Raw genomic sequence first — 12,564 nt, forward strand, 5'->3', positions numbered from 1 at the left:
TTGTTTTCTAACTTCACACTGTCCAAATACTTTACACCCACCCCCCCCCCTAATCTGGAAATATATAGCCCAAATGATATGTTTCCCATCTATCCTGTCACTTCTCTTTGTCTTCTCTCACACTAAGCTGAAAGAAACTAACGAAGAAACTGGCTCTACAGTGCGTCAATGCATAAAGAACTTAACATAGGCGCTATAACAGAAAAGCACCAAAGCTCACAATAGACCCAGCTGAAACATATGAAGAACCATTATTAACAGATTTTGCAGGTCTTAATAACGAAAGAAATATTAGGTCATACTTATATTACATGCTATTTTCAAAAGGGTCGTATCGACCAAGTTTACACGGCCTACCAAAAGTATATAAAGTAAGTTGTATATTACCTCAAAGCAATGAAGAATATTCCAGGTGCTTAATTTTTGGATCGCTGAAGTGTATTAAATGGAGCCCGTGGATAAAATTACTAAGGATCGGGAAGATACAGCCAGGCAGTATAATAATAAGATATCTCATTGGCTTGTTAAGTCATCAATTAAAAAAAAAAAAAATCCCCAAAACAAGTTTTTCAAAGAAAAGTAAAGAGCTCCACTTAGCCAAAAATGAGCAGAAATAAAGCCGAATAACCTTCCAAGCGTAAAACTACCGCAAATCATCAAAAAAAAAAAAAAATTAAACTCAAAACGGACAAAAATTAAAATAAATAAACGAATCAAACTCAAAACGAGCAAAAATTAACATGAGTAGGGCTAACAACTCCCAAGCCTTCTCGAGATGAGAACATAATTTGTACTTTACTAGAAAAAAAAGAACAAAAACAAATGACCGTATATTGTCAGTTTAATATACATATGAAAATGTTTATTCCTTAAAGTTTTAATAATTTTTTACTTATTCCAGTAAAAAAAGTGAAAACATTTAAAATGTATTTTGTTACATTTTGTTGTTGTATTACATAAAGGCCTTGTTATGTGATCTTTGGACTTCTTTTGAACAAATGGCTATCTCAAAACTTCCATCAGGTTCATTTTGGAAAAATACGACAGTAACCTATCTAGTACTTTGAAACTTACATTCAAACTTACGCCTGAAGGCATAGATATGTGTGTAGATTTCGAACGAATTGGGGTTACCAGGGTCATTTGCCTATTACAATGAACTCTACATGGGCTGATTGACATGTTTTCTATTATGACACCCATTTTTGGAGGACAACCAGAGAGAGAGAGCGACGGTCCCACTAACTACTTGATTAGTAGTTGGATTCGGATATAAGGAGTAATTCTACCATCACTTAAAACAATACTTTTGATGTCACTTCTTAAGTAGATTAAATAAAAAAAAAGCACATAACCTCATCTAAATTAACCTTAAAAAAATGAAACTATCTTTTTTTTTTTTATCATGAACTGTTTAGCGTATACGTAATAATTCTCTTCGTTTTAAGTTTTTCAATTTTGCTCCTTACTTTCAGTTTTTCGAACTAAGAACGAAAATCCTTTTGTGGGAATAACTTATGTTTTTGCAAGGAAGGTCATTTTTTGTAATGAGACCCAGTCATTTTTGTAATGAGACTCAGAAAGCGTTTTGATTTGTATTTTTTCAGTAAAGTGCAAATTTTTAAGTGACCATTAAGATTGGGCCATGGGGGGAGTCTTGTTTTCTGCCATTTTAGCACCGAACTACGACTTTACCCCGAAGAGGACGAATTTGCCATCAATTTCAAATTCTGAGAAGCTAATTGACTTAAAATAATTAATAACTATATTTTAGGCTTCCCAATTGCAAAAAGAAGTAATGTCTCGTTTGGTTATCTGTAATTGCATATCAACTATAATGTGGGGGAGGGGGGGTTTCATTGATTGAGCGATGCGGATTTGTGACAGTTTCACGATTGGTAGATTATTTGATGTTATTTTTGATAAATTTTAAGTAATAAATTCTTTCTTGAAGTCAAATCTGGGATACACAAAAAAGAAATTTTCATTAAATAAATTATGAAAAAATTGTAAGTAAGTAGCAAATTCTTTCTTGAATTCATCTGCTGGATAAACAAAGACATTTCGTTCAAGAAATTATGACAAAATTCTAAGTAAGTAACAAACTCTTTATTGTTTGTTACTGTTATCACAACTTTATTTTATTTTATTTTTTATAATTTTTTTTTTAATTTATTTATTTAATTTTATTTTAAAAAATTTTTTTGTTTAAAAATTTTTTTTTTTTTTTTTTTTAGTAATAATAAAGAAAAAACTTTTTTGGGCAAAAATTATTTTTTTTAAATGAAGATGATTTTTGTAATTATAACCAATCATTTTTGTAATGAGACTCAGAAAGCGTTTTGATTTTTATTTTTTCAGTAAAGTGCAAATTTTTAAGTGACCATTAAGATTGGGCCATGGGGAAAGTCTTGTTTTCTGTCATTTTAGCACCGAACTACGACTTTACCCCGAAGAGGACGAATTTGCAATCAATTTCAAATTCTGAGAATCTAATTGACTTAAAATTATTAATAAATATATTTTAGGCTTCCCAATTTAAAAAAATAAGTAAAGTCAAGCTTTGTTATCTTTAAGTGAATATCGACTATACTGGGGGGGCGGGGGGTGTCATATATTTATCGATGCGGATTTGTGACAGTTTCATGATTGGTAGATTATTTTTTTTTTTTTTTGCTAATTTTTTTTTTTATTGATTTATTTAATTTTTTTTTAAAAAATTATTTTTTGTAAAAATTGTTTTTTTTTTTTTTTTTTTAGAACTAATAAAGAAAATAATTTTTTGGGAATAAATTTTTTTTTAAATGAAGGTAATTTTTTTTAATGAGACCCAGTAATTTTTTTAATGAGACTCAGAAAGCGTTTTGATTTGTATTTTTTCAGTAAAGTGCAAATTTTTAAGTGACCATTAAGATTGAGCCATGGGGAAAGTCTTGTTTTCTGTCATTTTAGCACCGAACTACGACTTTACCCCGAAGAGGACGAATTTGCAATCAATTTCAAATTCTGAGAAGCTAATTGACTTAAAATTATTAATAACTATATTTTAGGCTTCCCAATTGCAAAAAGAAGTAATGTCACGTTTGGTTATCTGTAATTGCATATCGACTATAATGTGGGGGGGGGGGTTTCATTTATTTATCGATGCGGATTTGTGACAGTTTCACGATTGGTAGATTATTTGATGTTATTTTTGATAATTTTTTGTTTAATTAATTTATTTAATTTTATTTTGAAAACTTATTTTGTGTAAAAAGTGTTTTTTTTGTTTTTTTTCGAACTAAGAACGAAAATCCTTTTGTGGGAATAACTTATGTTTTTGCAAGGAAGATCATTTTTTGTAATGAGACCCAGTCATTTTTGTAATGAGACTCAGAAAGCGTTTTGATTTGTATTTTTTCAGTAAAGTGCAAATTTTTAAGTGACCATTAAGATTGGGCCATGGGGGAGTCTTGTTTTCTACCATTTTAGCACCGAACTACGACTTTACCCCGAAGAGGACGAATTTGCAATCAACTTCAAATTCTGAGAAGCTAATTGACTTAAAATTATTAATAACTATATTTTAGGCTTCCCAATTGCAAAAAGAAGTAATGTCTCGTTTGGTTATCTGTAATTGCATATCAACTATAATGTGGGGGAGGGGGGTTTCATTTATTTATCGATGCGGATTTGTGACAGTTTCACGATTGGTAGATTATTTGATATTATTTTTTGCTAAATTGTAAGTAATAAATTCTTTCTTGAAGTCACCTCTGGGATACACAATACAGAAATTTTCATTAAAGAAATTATGAAAAAATTGTTCTGGTTCAAGAGGTTTATCCGATATTGGAATGCAGTTTTTAGAATGTGCCAATGAAGATGTATCGCTTGTGGAACTTATTTTTAGCCTCAGCTTCTTTCCTGGGCTTCTGTCTTCTTCATTACTTCTATATTCATCTATTTTTCTTCTGGCAAAAAATACAAAGTTGCAGATTTTATTTCTGTTCGTTTTAATGTCCCTCCATAATTTCAGTTTAAAAAAATTGTTTTTTTTTTTATTTAATTTCTGATCGTTTTTTAGTTAATGCAGCTTTTATTTTCATAAAAATTTTAATTTTATTTTTCTAAATGGATGTATTTACAAATAAACTTACGTGACTAACTTCTATATTCATCTATTTTTCTTCTGGCAAAAAATACAAAGTTGTAGATTTTTGAAGATATGAGCTTTTTTTTTCTTGTTCTTTTAACTGTTTACCAGCTCAATGCTGTCTAAACACTACGGGAAACTTCCTAAGAAGAGTTTTTGATGCAAAACTTCACATATTAAAAGATTCTTTTAAAAGAAACACTTCAAATTGAAAAAAAAAGAAACCATAATCAAATAATCTTAACAAAGTTTAATATATTCCAATAGAAACTTACAAATCTAATTCACTTATACAAGTAGAATTATCTGGCAAGATTTCTGTTTCAAGAGGTTTATTCGATATTGGAATGCAGTTTTTAGAATGTGCCATTGAAGATGTATCGCTTGTGGAACCTATTTTTAGCCTCAGCTTCTTTACTGGGCTTCTGTCTTCTTCACTACCACCTGTATTTCCTTTTTCAACCGACCACTTCGTTTCCATAGCCTCAGAGTTTCTAAGTTTTCTTTTCAGCTTTTGCCCTGATGCCAGCAGACCACAGGACTTTAACTCACTTTCTGTTAGTTTGTTTATCACTACTATAGGGGTCTTCAATTGTCTCCGAATTCCAGGTATTTCAGCGAGGCTAATGAAAAATCTTTCTGTCATTTTGTATTTCCTGAAATGCAAATTAAATTTAAGTTAATAAAGATTGTTAACTTTAATTATTTATTTTAGTAATTTAAAGCTTAGGCTCAATTCCATTACCGCCGGAGTTTTTGAAGCACGATTCACGCTATTAAAGCTTAGTATTTCTGAGTCCAGTTGAAATGTGCATCATTTTAGAAAATTTTCTTTTTGGGGGAAGCTTTTGGTTCCTTTACGTGTATGTAAAGGATTGAAATACCCTTACAGGCGTCTTCTTTTCTTCGATATATTTGCTTACTTGGTTATTCAACGTAAGCAGCGAATTTATGGCAAATCCAGGGAAGATTTTTTTTTTTTTAAACGCTTTATGGGTTTCATTACAAAATTTAAGTTACTCGCAAAAAAATAAGTTGTTGCCACAAAAGGATTTTCGTTCTTAATTAGAAAAAAAACAAACACTTTTTCCACAAAATAAGTTTTTCAAAGAAAAGTAAAGAACTCCATTAAACAAAAAATTAGCAAAAATAACATCAAATAATCTACCAATCGTGAAACAATCTGAAGGTCTGATTTACATTCAGATTTATTGACTTTTTGGGGGGTGTTTCTCCTTTTTCGAAAATCAGGCTCCCTGTTTTCAAAATCCCTTTTTCTTCTGTAGTAAAGTAATAATTTATTTTAGTAAAGTAATAATACCTTTTTGAACTTATATTGTTAGAATGGTTATTCAAAACTGTTTAAAAATCCATATTGAAACTACATTATGGACTAAAGAAACTGAATACATTAACATCTAAAACAAAGCATATGCAGCCCAAATTTCACCTTTAAAACGCGAAGATATCTATTATCAGATTCAAACGCTTAATATCACGCACGCATATGCGAGTCAAATTTCATCTTAAAGTGCCAACGTATCTGATAGAATAATCTAAGTCTTATGATCAATTTCATAAAACCTATAATTTTCACCTTTTTCTCCATTAAGCATCAATTACTTCAAGAAATTAATTCCACATTTTTGCAGATAGGAGCTTGAAACTTCCGAAGTAGGGTTATTGGTTTTTAGAGTTTCGGTAACTATTGAGTCGTGTCGCTCCTTACTTACAGTTCTTTAGCAAAAACACAAAAATGTTATCACTCTTAACATGTGTCACACCTAAATTAATTAAGAACGACTCCCCTGAAACACAAGGCCCTGAAATTAGATTAACAAGCATTTTCGAACTACGAATGTTGCTCCTTAATTTTAGTTGAAAAAATTACTCTATATTTAATAGATTAACGGTTAAACAAAATATTCTAATTATGATGATAATTAAAAATTGTTTTCTTTTCTGTTTTTGCCAAAAACTTTTGCATTTTTCTGTTAACCAAATGGAAAAGGAGGAAAAAATCAGTCGTCAAAATAATATCAAGAGAGCGTACATACATAGAGGTCGATGGGACTTTAGGTTTTAATTGACACGAGCTCAATTAAGGTCGACTTAGTGTTTGACCCTCGCCAGCGGGGTTGAATGAAATTATGCTTGCTCCTCTTATAGCAGAGATTATCCCAACTTGTGGATTGAAGAGCAACATGGGTTTTCAAACAGAGAGAAATTGCAGTCTACTCTCATTAGACGAAAGATATTCTATTTTCAAATGTATTCCATGATTAAGAGAGTTTTACGATGTTAAAAAACAAACTATTTCATCGCATGGAAAGTAAGGGGAGGGAGGGGGCAATTCTTTGTGCAGACTAATTTTTTCTTCTGTAAAAAGGGGGTTTCAGGGGTGAGGTTTTCAGAGGGAAATTTTACCAGTTTTTTTTCCGAAAGCGTGAGTTAACTTTTAAATTAAATTTTAGGTCTTTTGTCTTAGGGATTTGCTCCTCAAATTTTAAATTGAAAAATGAGTGTGCTGTTCTATTATTAAATAGAATCTTTCATGCTTTTATCATCAAAGATATGTAATTTTGCAGTTTTGACAGAGTAGAAGGGTTTTGTACGGGAATTAATTTTACCTGAGGAGGAGGGATTCCAAATTTTTTTTTCCGGAAACGTGTGCTAAATTTTATATTAAATTTTAGGTCTTTTGTCTTAGGGATTTGCTCCTCAAATTTTTAAATTGAAAAATGAGTGTGCTGTTCTATTAGTAAAGAGAATCTTTCATGCGTTTATCATCAAAAATGGGGAATTTTGTAGTTTTGAAAGAGTATAAGGATTTTGTACGGGAATTAATTGTACATGCGGAGGAGGGTTTCCAAATTTTTTTTCCGGAAACGTGAGCTAACTTATAAATTAAATTTTAGGTCTTTCGTCTTAGGGATTTGCTCCTCAAATTTTTAAATTGAAAAATGAGTGTGCTGTTCTATTAGTAAAGAGAATCTTTCAAGCTTTTATCATCAAAAATGTGGAATTTTGCAGTTTTGACAGAGTAGAAGGATTTTGTACGGGGATTAATTTTACATGAGGAGGGGGTTTCCAGGGGTGAAATTTTCAGGGGAAACTTTACAGATTTTTTTTCCGGAAACGTGAGCTAACTTTTAAAATAAATTTTAGGTCTTTTGTCTTAGGGATTTGCTCCTCAAATTTTTAAATTGAAAAATGAGTGTGCTGTTCTATTAGTAAAGAGAATCTTTCAAGCTTTTATCCTCAAAAATGTGGAATTTTGCAGTTTTGACAGCGTAGAAGGATTTTGTACGGGTGGTCCTTGGCCCGGAGGAGGGGGGTTTCCCGGGCTGAAATTGACATGGGGAAAACTTACAGATTTTTTTTTTCCGGAAACTGGAATTATTTAGAAAACGATAAAACAATAAATTAAAAAAAACTGTAACAAATCAGCATCGATAAATAAATGAAAAACAAAATGAACATCCATTTTTTTTTTTTTTTTTCTTGAAGGGGAGGGAGGGATTTTTTTTTTTTTTTTTTTGACGGGGGAGGGAGGGATTTTTCCGTGGAGATGGGGCTAGATTTACTGGCATTATTTAGAAAACGATAATACAATAAATTAAAAAAAGTTTTTTCAACTGAAAGTAAGGAGCAAAATTAAAAACTTAAAACGAAGAGAATTATTACGTATACGCTAAACAGTTCATGATAAAAAAGATAGTTTCATTTTTTAAGGTTAATTTAGATGAGGTTATGTGCGCGCACATAACCTCATCTAAATTAACCTTAAAAAAATGAAACTATCTTTTTTTTATCATGAACTGTTTAGCGTATACGTAATAATTCTCTTCGTTTTAAGTTTTTAATTTTGCTCCTTACTTTCAGTTGAAAAAACTTTTTTTAATTTATTGTATTATCGTTTTCTAAATAATGCCAGTAAATCTAGCCCCATCTCCACGGAAAAATCCCTCCCTCCCCTTCAAAAAAAAAAAAAAAAAAATCCCTCCCGCCCCCTTCAAGAAAAAAAAAAAAAAAATGTATGTTCATTTTGGGTTTCATTTATTTATCGATGCGGATTTGTGACAGTTTTTTTTAATTTATTGTATTATCGTTTTATATATAATGCCCGTTTCCGGAAAAAAAAAAAAAATCTGTACATTTTCCCCCTGAACATTTATCATCGCGAAACCACCATCCTCCGGGACAATGAATAACCGGCCCAAAAAATGATCCTATGTAAATAATGCAAAATTAAAAAAATTTTATTTTAAAATAAAGTATTTATATATATAAAAAAATAAAAGAAAAAAAATATTTAAATTTAAAAATTTGAGGAGCACATCCCTAAGACAAAAGACCTAAAATTTAATTTAAAAGTTAGCTCACGTTTCCGGAAAAAAAAATATGTAAAGTTTCCCCTGAAAATTTCACCCCTGGAAACCCCCTCCTCATGTAAAATTAATCCCCGTACAAAATCCTTCTACTCTGTCAAAACTGCAAAATTCCACATTTTTGATGATAAAAGCTTGAAAGATTCTCTGTACTAATAGAACATCACACTCATTTTTCAATTTAAAAATTTGAGGAGCAAATCCCAAAGACAAATGACCTAAAATTTAATTTAAAAGTTGGCTCACGTTTCCTGAAAAAAAAATTTTTAAACACTCCTCCACAGGTAAAATTAATGCCCGTACAAAATCCTTCGAATCTGTCAAAACTACAAAATTACCCATTTTTAATGATAAGAGCATGAAAGATTCTCTTTACTAATAGAACAGCACACTCATTTTTCAATTTAAAAATTTGAGGAGCAAATCCCTAAGACAAAAGACCTAAAATTTAATTAAAAAGTTAGCTCACGTTTCCGGAAAAAAAAATTGGAAACACTCCTCCTCATGCAAAATTAATTCCCGTACAAAATCCTTCTACTCTGTCAAAACTAAAAAATTCCACATTTTTGATGATAAAAGCTTGAAAGATTCTATTTAATAATAGAACAGCACACTCATTTTTCAATTTAAAAATTTGAGGAGCAAATCCCTAAGACAAAAGACCTAAAATTTAATTTAAAAGTTAACTCACGTTTTCGGAAAAAAACTGGTAAAATTTCCCCTGAAAACCTCACCCCTGGAAACCCCCCTTTTTTACAGAAGAAAAAATTAGTATGCACCAATAATTGCCCCCTCCCTCCCCCATAATATAACATAGCTTCCCTATTTTTTTTTTTTTCAAATTAAAACAAAAATAATCAAGGAAAAAATATTAAAAAAGAAAATATTTAGTCTAATTAGACTAGAATTCAATTTCTCTCTTTGTCAAAACCCGTGTTGCTATTCCATAAACAAGTGGGATTAATCTATGCGGTAACAGGAGCGTGCAAAATTTCATTCAACCCTGCTGCCGAGGGTAAAACACTAAGTCGACACTAAGTCAGCTATTGTCAATTAAAACCTAAAGGCCCATCGAACTCTATGTATGTATGTACGCTCTCTTGGTATTATTTTGACGACGGATTTTTTCCTCCTTTTCCATTTGGTTAACAGAAAAATGCAAAAGTTTTTGGCAAAAACTGAAAAGAAAACAATTTTTAATTATCATCATAATTAGAATATTTTGGTTAACCGTTAATCTATTAAATATAGAGCAATTTTTTCAACTAAAATTAAGGAGCAACATTCGTAGTTCGAAAATGCTTGTTAATCTAATTTCAGGGCCTTGTGTTTCAGGCGAGTCGTTCTTAATGAATTGGGGTGTCACACATGTTAAGAGTGATAACATTTTTGTGTTTGTGCTAACGAACTGTAAGTAAGGAGCGACACGACTCAATAGTTACCGAAACTCTAAAAACCAATAACCCTACTTCGGAAGTTTCAAGCCCCTATCTGCAAAAATGTGGTATTAATTTCTTGAAGTAATTGATGCTTAATGGAGAAAAAGGTGAAAATTATAGGTTTTATGAAATTGATCATAAGACTTAGATTATTCTATCAGATACGTTGGCACTTTAAGATGAAATTTGACTCGCATATCCTTGCGGGATATTAAGCGTTTGAATCTGATAATAGATATCTTAGCGTTTTAAAGATGAAATTTGGGGTGCATATGCTTTGTTTTAGATGTTAATGTATTCAGTTTCTTTAGTATATAATGTAGTTTCAATATGGATTTTTAAACAGTTTTGAATAACCATTCTAACAATATAAGTTCAAAAAGGTATTATTACTTTACTAAAATAAATTATTACTTTACTACAGAAGAAAAAGGGATTTTGAAAACAGGGAGCCTGATTTTCGAAAAAGGGAGAAACACCCCCCAAAAAGTCAATAAATCTGAATGTAAATCAGACCTTCAGATTGTTTCACGATTGGTAGATTATTTGATGTTATTTTTGCTAATTTTTTGTTTAATGGAGTTCTTTACTTTTCATTGAAAAACTTATTTTGTGGAAAAAGTGTTTTGTTTTTTTTCTAATTAAGAACGAAAATCATTTTTTGGGAACAACTTATGTTTTTGCGAGGAACGTCACTTTTGTAATGAAACCCAGAAAGCGTTTCAAAAAAAAAAAAATCTTCCCTGGATTTGCCATAAATTCGCTGCTTACGTTGAATAACCAAGTAAGCAAATATATCGAAGAAAAGAAGACGCCTGTAAGGGTATTTCAATCCTTTACGTACACGTAAAGGAACCAAAAGCTTCCCCCAAAAAGAAAATTTTCTAAAATGATGCACATTTCAACTGGACTCAGAAATACTAAGCTTTAATAGCGTGAATCGTGCTTCAAAAACTCCAGCGGTAATGGAATTGATCCTAAGCTTTAAATTACTAAAATAAATAATTAAAGTTAACAATCTTTATTAACTTAAATTTAATTTGCATTTCAGGAAATACAAAATGACAGAAAGATGTTTCATTAGCCTCGCTGAAATACCTGGAATTCGGAGACAATTGAAGACCCCTATAGTAGTGATAAACAAACTAACAGAAAGTGAGTTAAAGTCCTGTGGTCTGCTGGCATCAGGGCAAAAGCTGAAAAGAAAACTTAGAAACTCTGAGGCTATGGAAACGAAGTGGTCGGTTGAAAAAGGAAATACAGGTGGTAGTGAAGAAGACAGAAGCCCAGTAAAGAAGCTGAGGCTAAAAATAGGTTCCACAAGCGATACATCTTCAATGGCACATTCTAAAAACTGCATTCCAGTATCGAATAAACCTCTTGAAACAGAAATCTTGCCAGATAATTCTACTTGTATAAGTGAAGTAGATTTGTAAGTTTCTATTGGAAGATATTAAACTTTGTTAAGATTATTTGCTTATGGTTTCTTTTTTTTCAATTTGAAGTGTTTCTTTTAAAATAATCTTTTCATAGGTGACGTTTTGCATCAAAAACTCTTCTTAGTAAGTTTCCCGTAGTGTTTAGACAGCATTTAGCTTGTAAAAATTTAAAATAACAAGAAAAAAAAAAGCTCATATATTCAAAATCTACAAATTTTTATTTTTTTGCCAGAAGAAAAATATATGAATATATAATTTAGTCACTTAAGTTTATTTTTAAATACATCCATTTAGAAAAATAAAATTAAAATTTTTATGCAAATAAAAGCTGCATTAAATAAAAAACTATCAGAAATTAAATAAAAAAAAAAAAACAAGTTTTTTAAACTGAAAGTATGGAGGGACATTAAAACGAACAGAAATAAAATCTGCAACTTTGTATTTTTTGCCAGAAGAAAAATAGACGAATATATAAGTAATGAAGAAGACAGAAGCCCAGTAAAGAAGCTGAGGCTAAAAATAAGTTCCACAAGCGATACATCTTCATTGGCACATTCTAAAAACTGCATTCCAATATCGGATAAACCTCTTGAACCAGAACAATTTTTTCATAATTTCTTTAATGAAAATTTCTGTATTGTGTATCCCAGAGGTGACTTCAAGAAAGAATTTATTACTTACAATTTAGCAAAAAATAACATCAAATAATCTACCAATCGTGAAAGTGTCACAAATCCGCATCGATAAATAAATGAAACCCCCCTCCCCCCCATTCGAGTGGAGATGCAATTACAGATAACAAAACGAGACATTACTTCTTTTTGCAATTGGGAAGCCTAAAATATAGTTATTAATAATTTTAATTCAATTAGCTTATCAGAATTTGAAGTTGATTGTAAATTCGTCCTCTTCGGGGTAAAGTCGTAGTTCGGTGCTAAAATGGTAGAAAACAAGACTCCCCCCCATGGCCCAATCTTAATGGTCACTTAAAAATTTGCACTTTACTGAAAAAATACAAATCAAAACGCTTTCTGAGTCTCATTACAAAAATGACTGGGTCTCATTACAAAAAATGACCTTCCTTGCAAAAACATAAGTTATTCCAACAAAAGGATTTTCGTTCTTAGTTCTAAAAAAAAAAAAAAACACTTTTTCCACAA

General features: G+C 30.8%; 1 protein-coding gene across 1 annotated transcript; it reads left to right on the forward strand.

The window, feature by feature from the left end:
* The first annotated feature begins 10,325 nt into the window (after positions 1 to 10,325).
* LOC148950036 (uncharacterized) lies at positions 10,326 to 11,423 on the forward strand. The gene is made up of 2 exons (XM_089091416.1): positions 10,326 to 10,348; positions 11,017 to 11,423. Exon 2 carries the CDS (start codon positions 11,027 to 11,029, stop codon positions 11,399 to 11,401), a length of 375 nt encoding a protein of 124 aa, XP_088947542.1. The 5' UTR covers positions 10,326 to 10,348; positions 11,017 to 11,026; the 3' UTR covers positions 11,402 to 11,423.
* The last annotated feature ends 1,141 nt before the right edge of the window (positions 11,424 to 12,564 follow it).

Source organism: Artemia sp. Qi Xiang Cuo, chromosome 7 (genome assembly GCF_049724085.1).
Source record: "Artemia sp. Qi Xiang Cuo chromosome 7, ASM4972408v1, whole genome shotgun sequence".
Lineage (NCBI taxonomy): Eukaryota > Metazoa > Arthropoda > Branchiopoda > Anostraca > Artemiidae > Artemia > Artemia sp. Qi Xiang Cuo.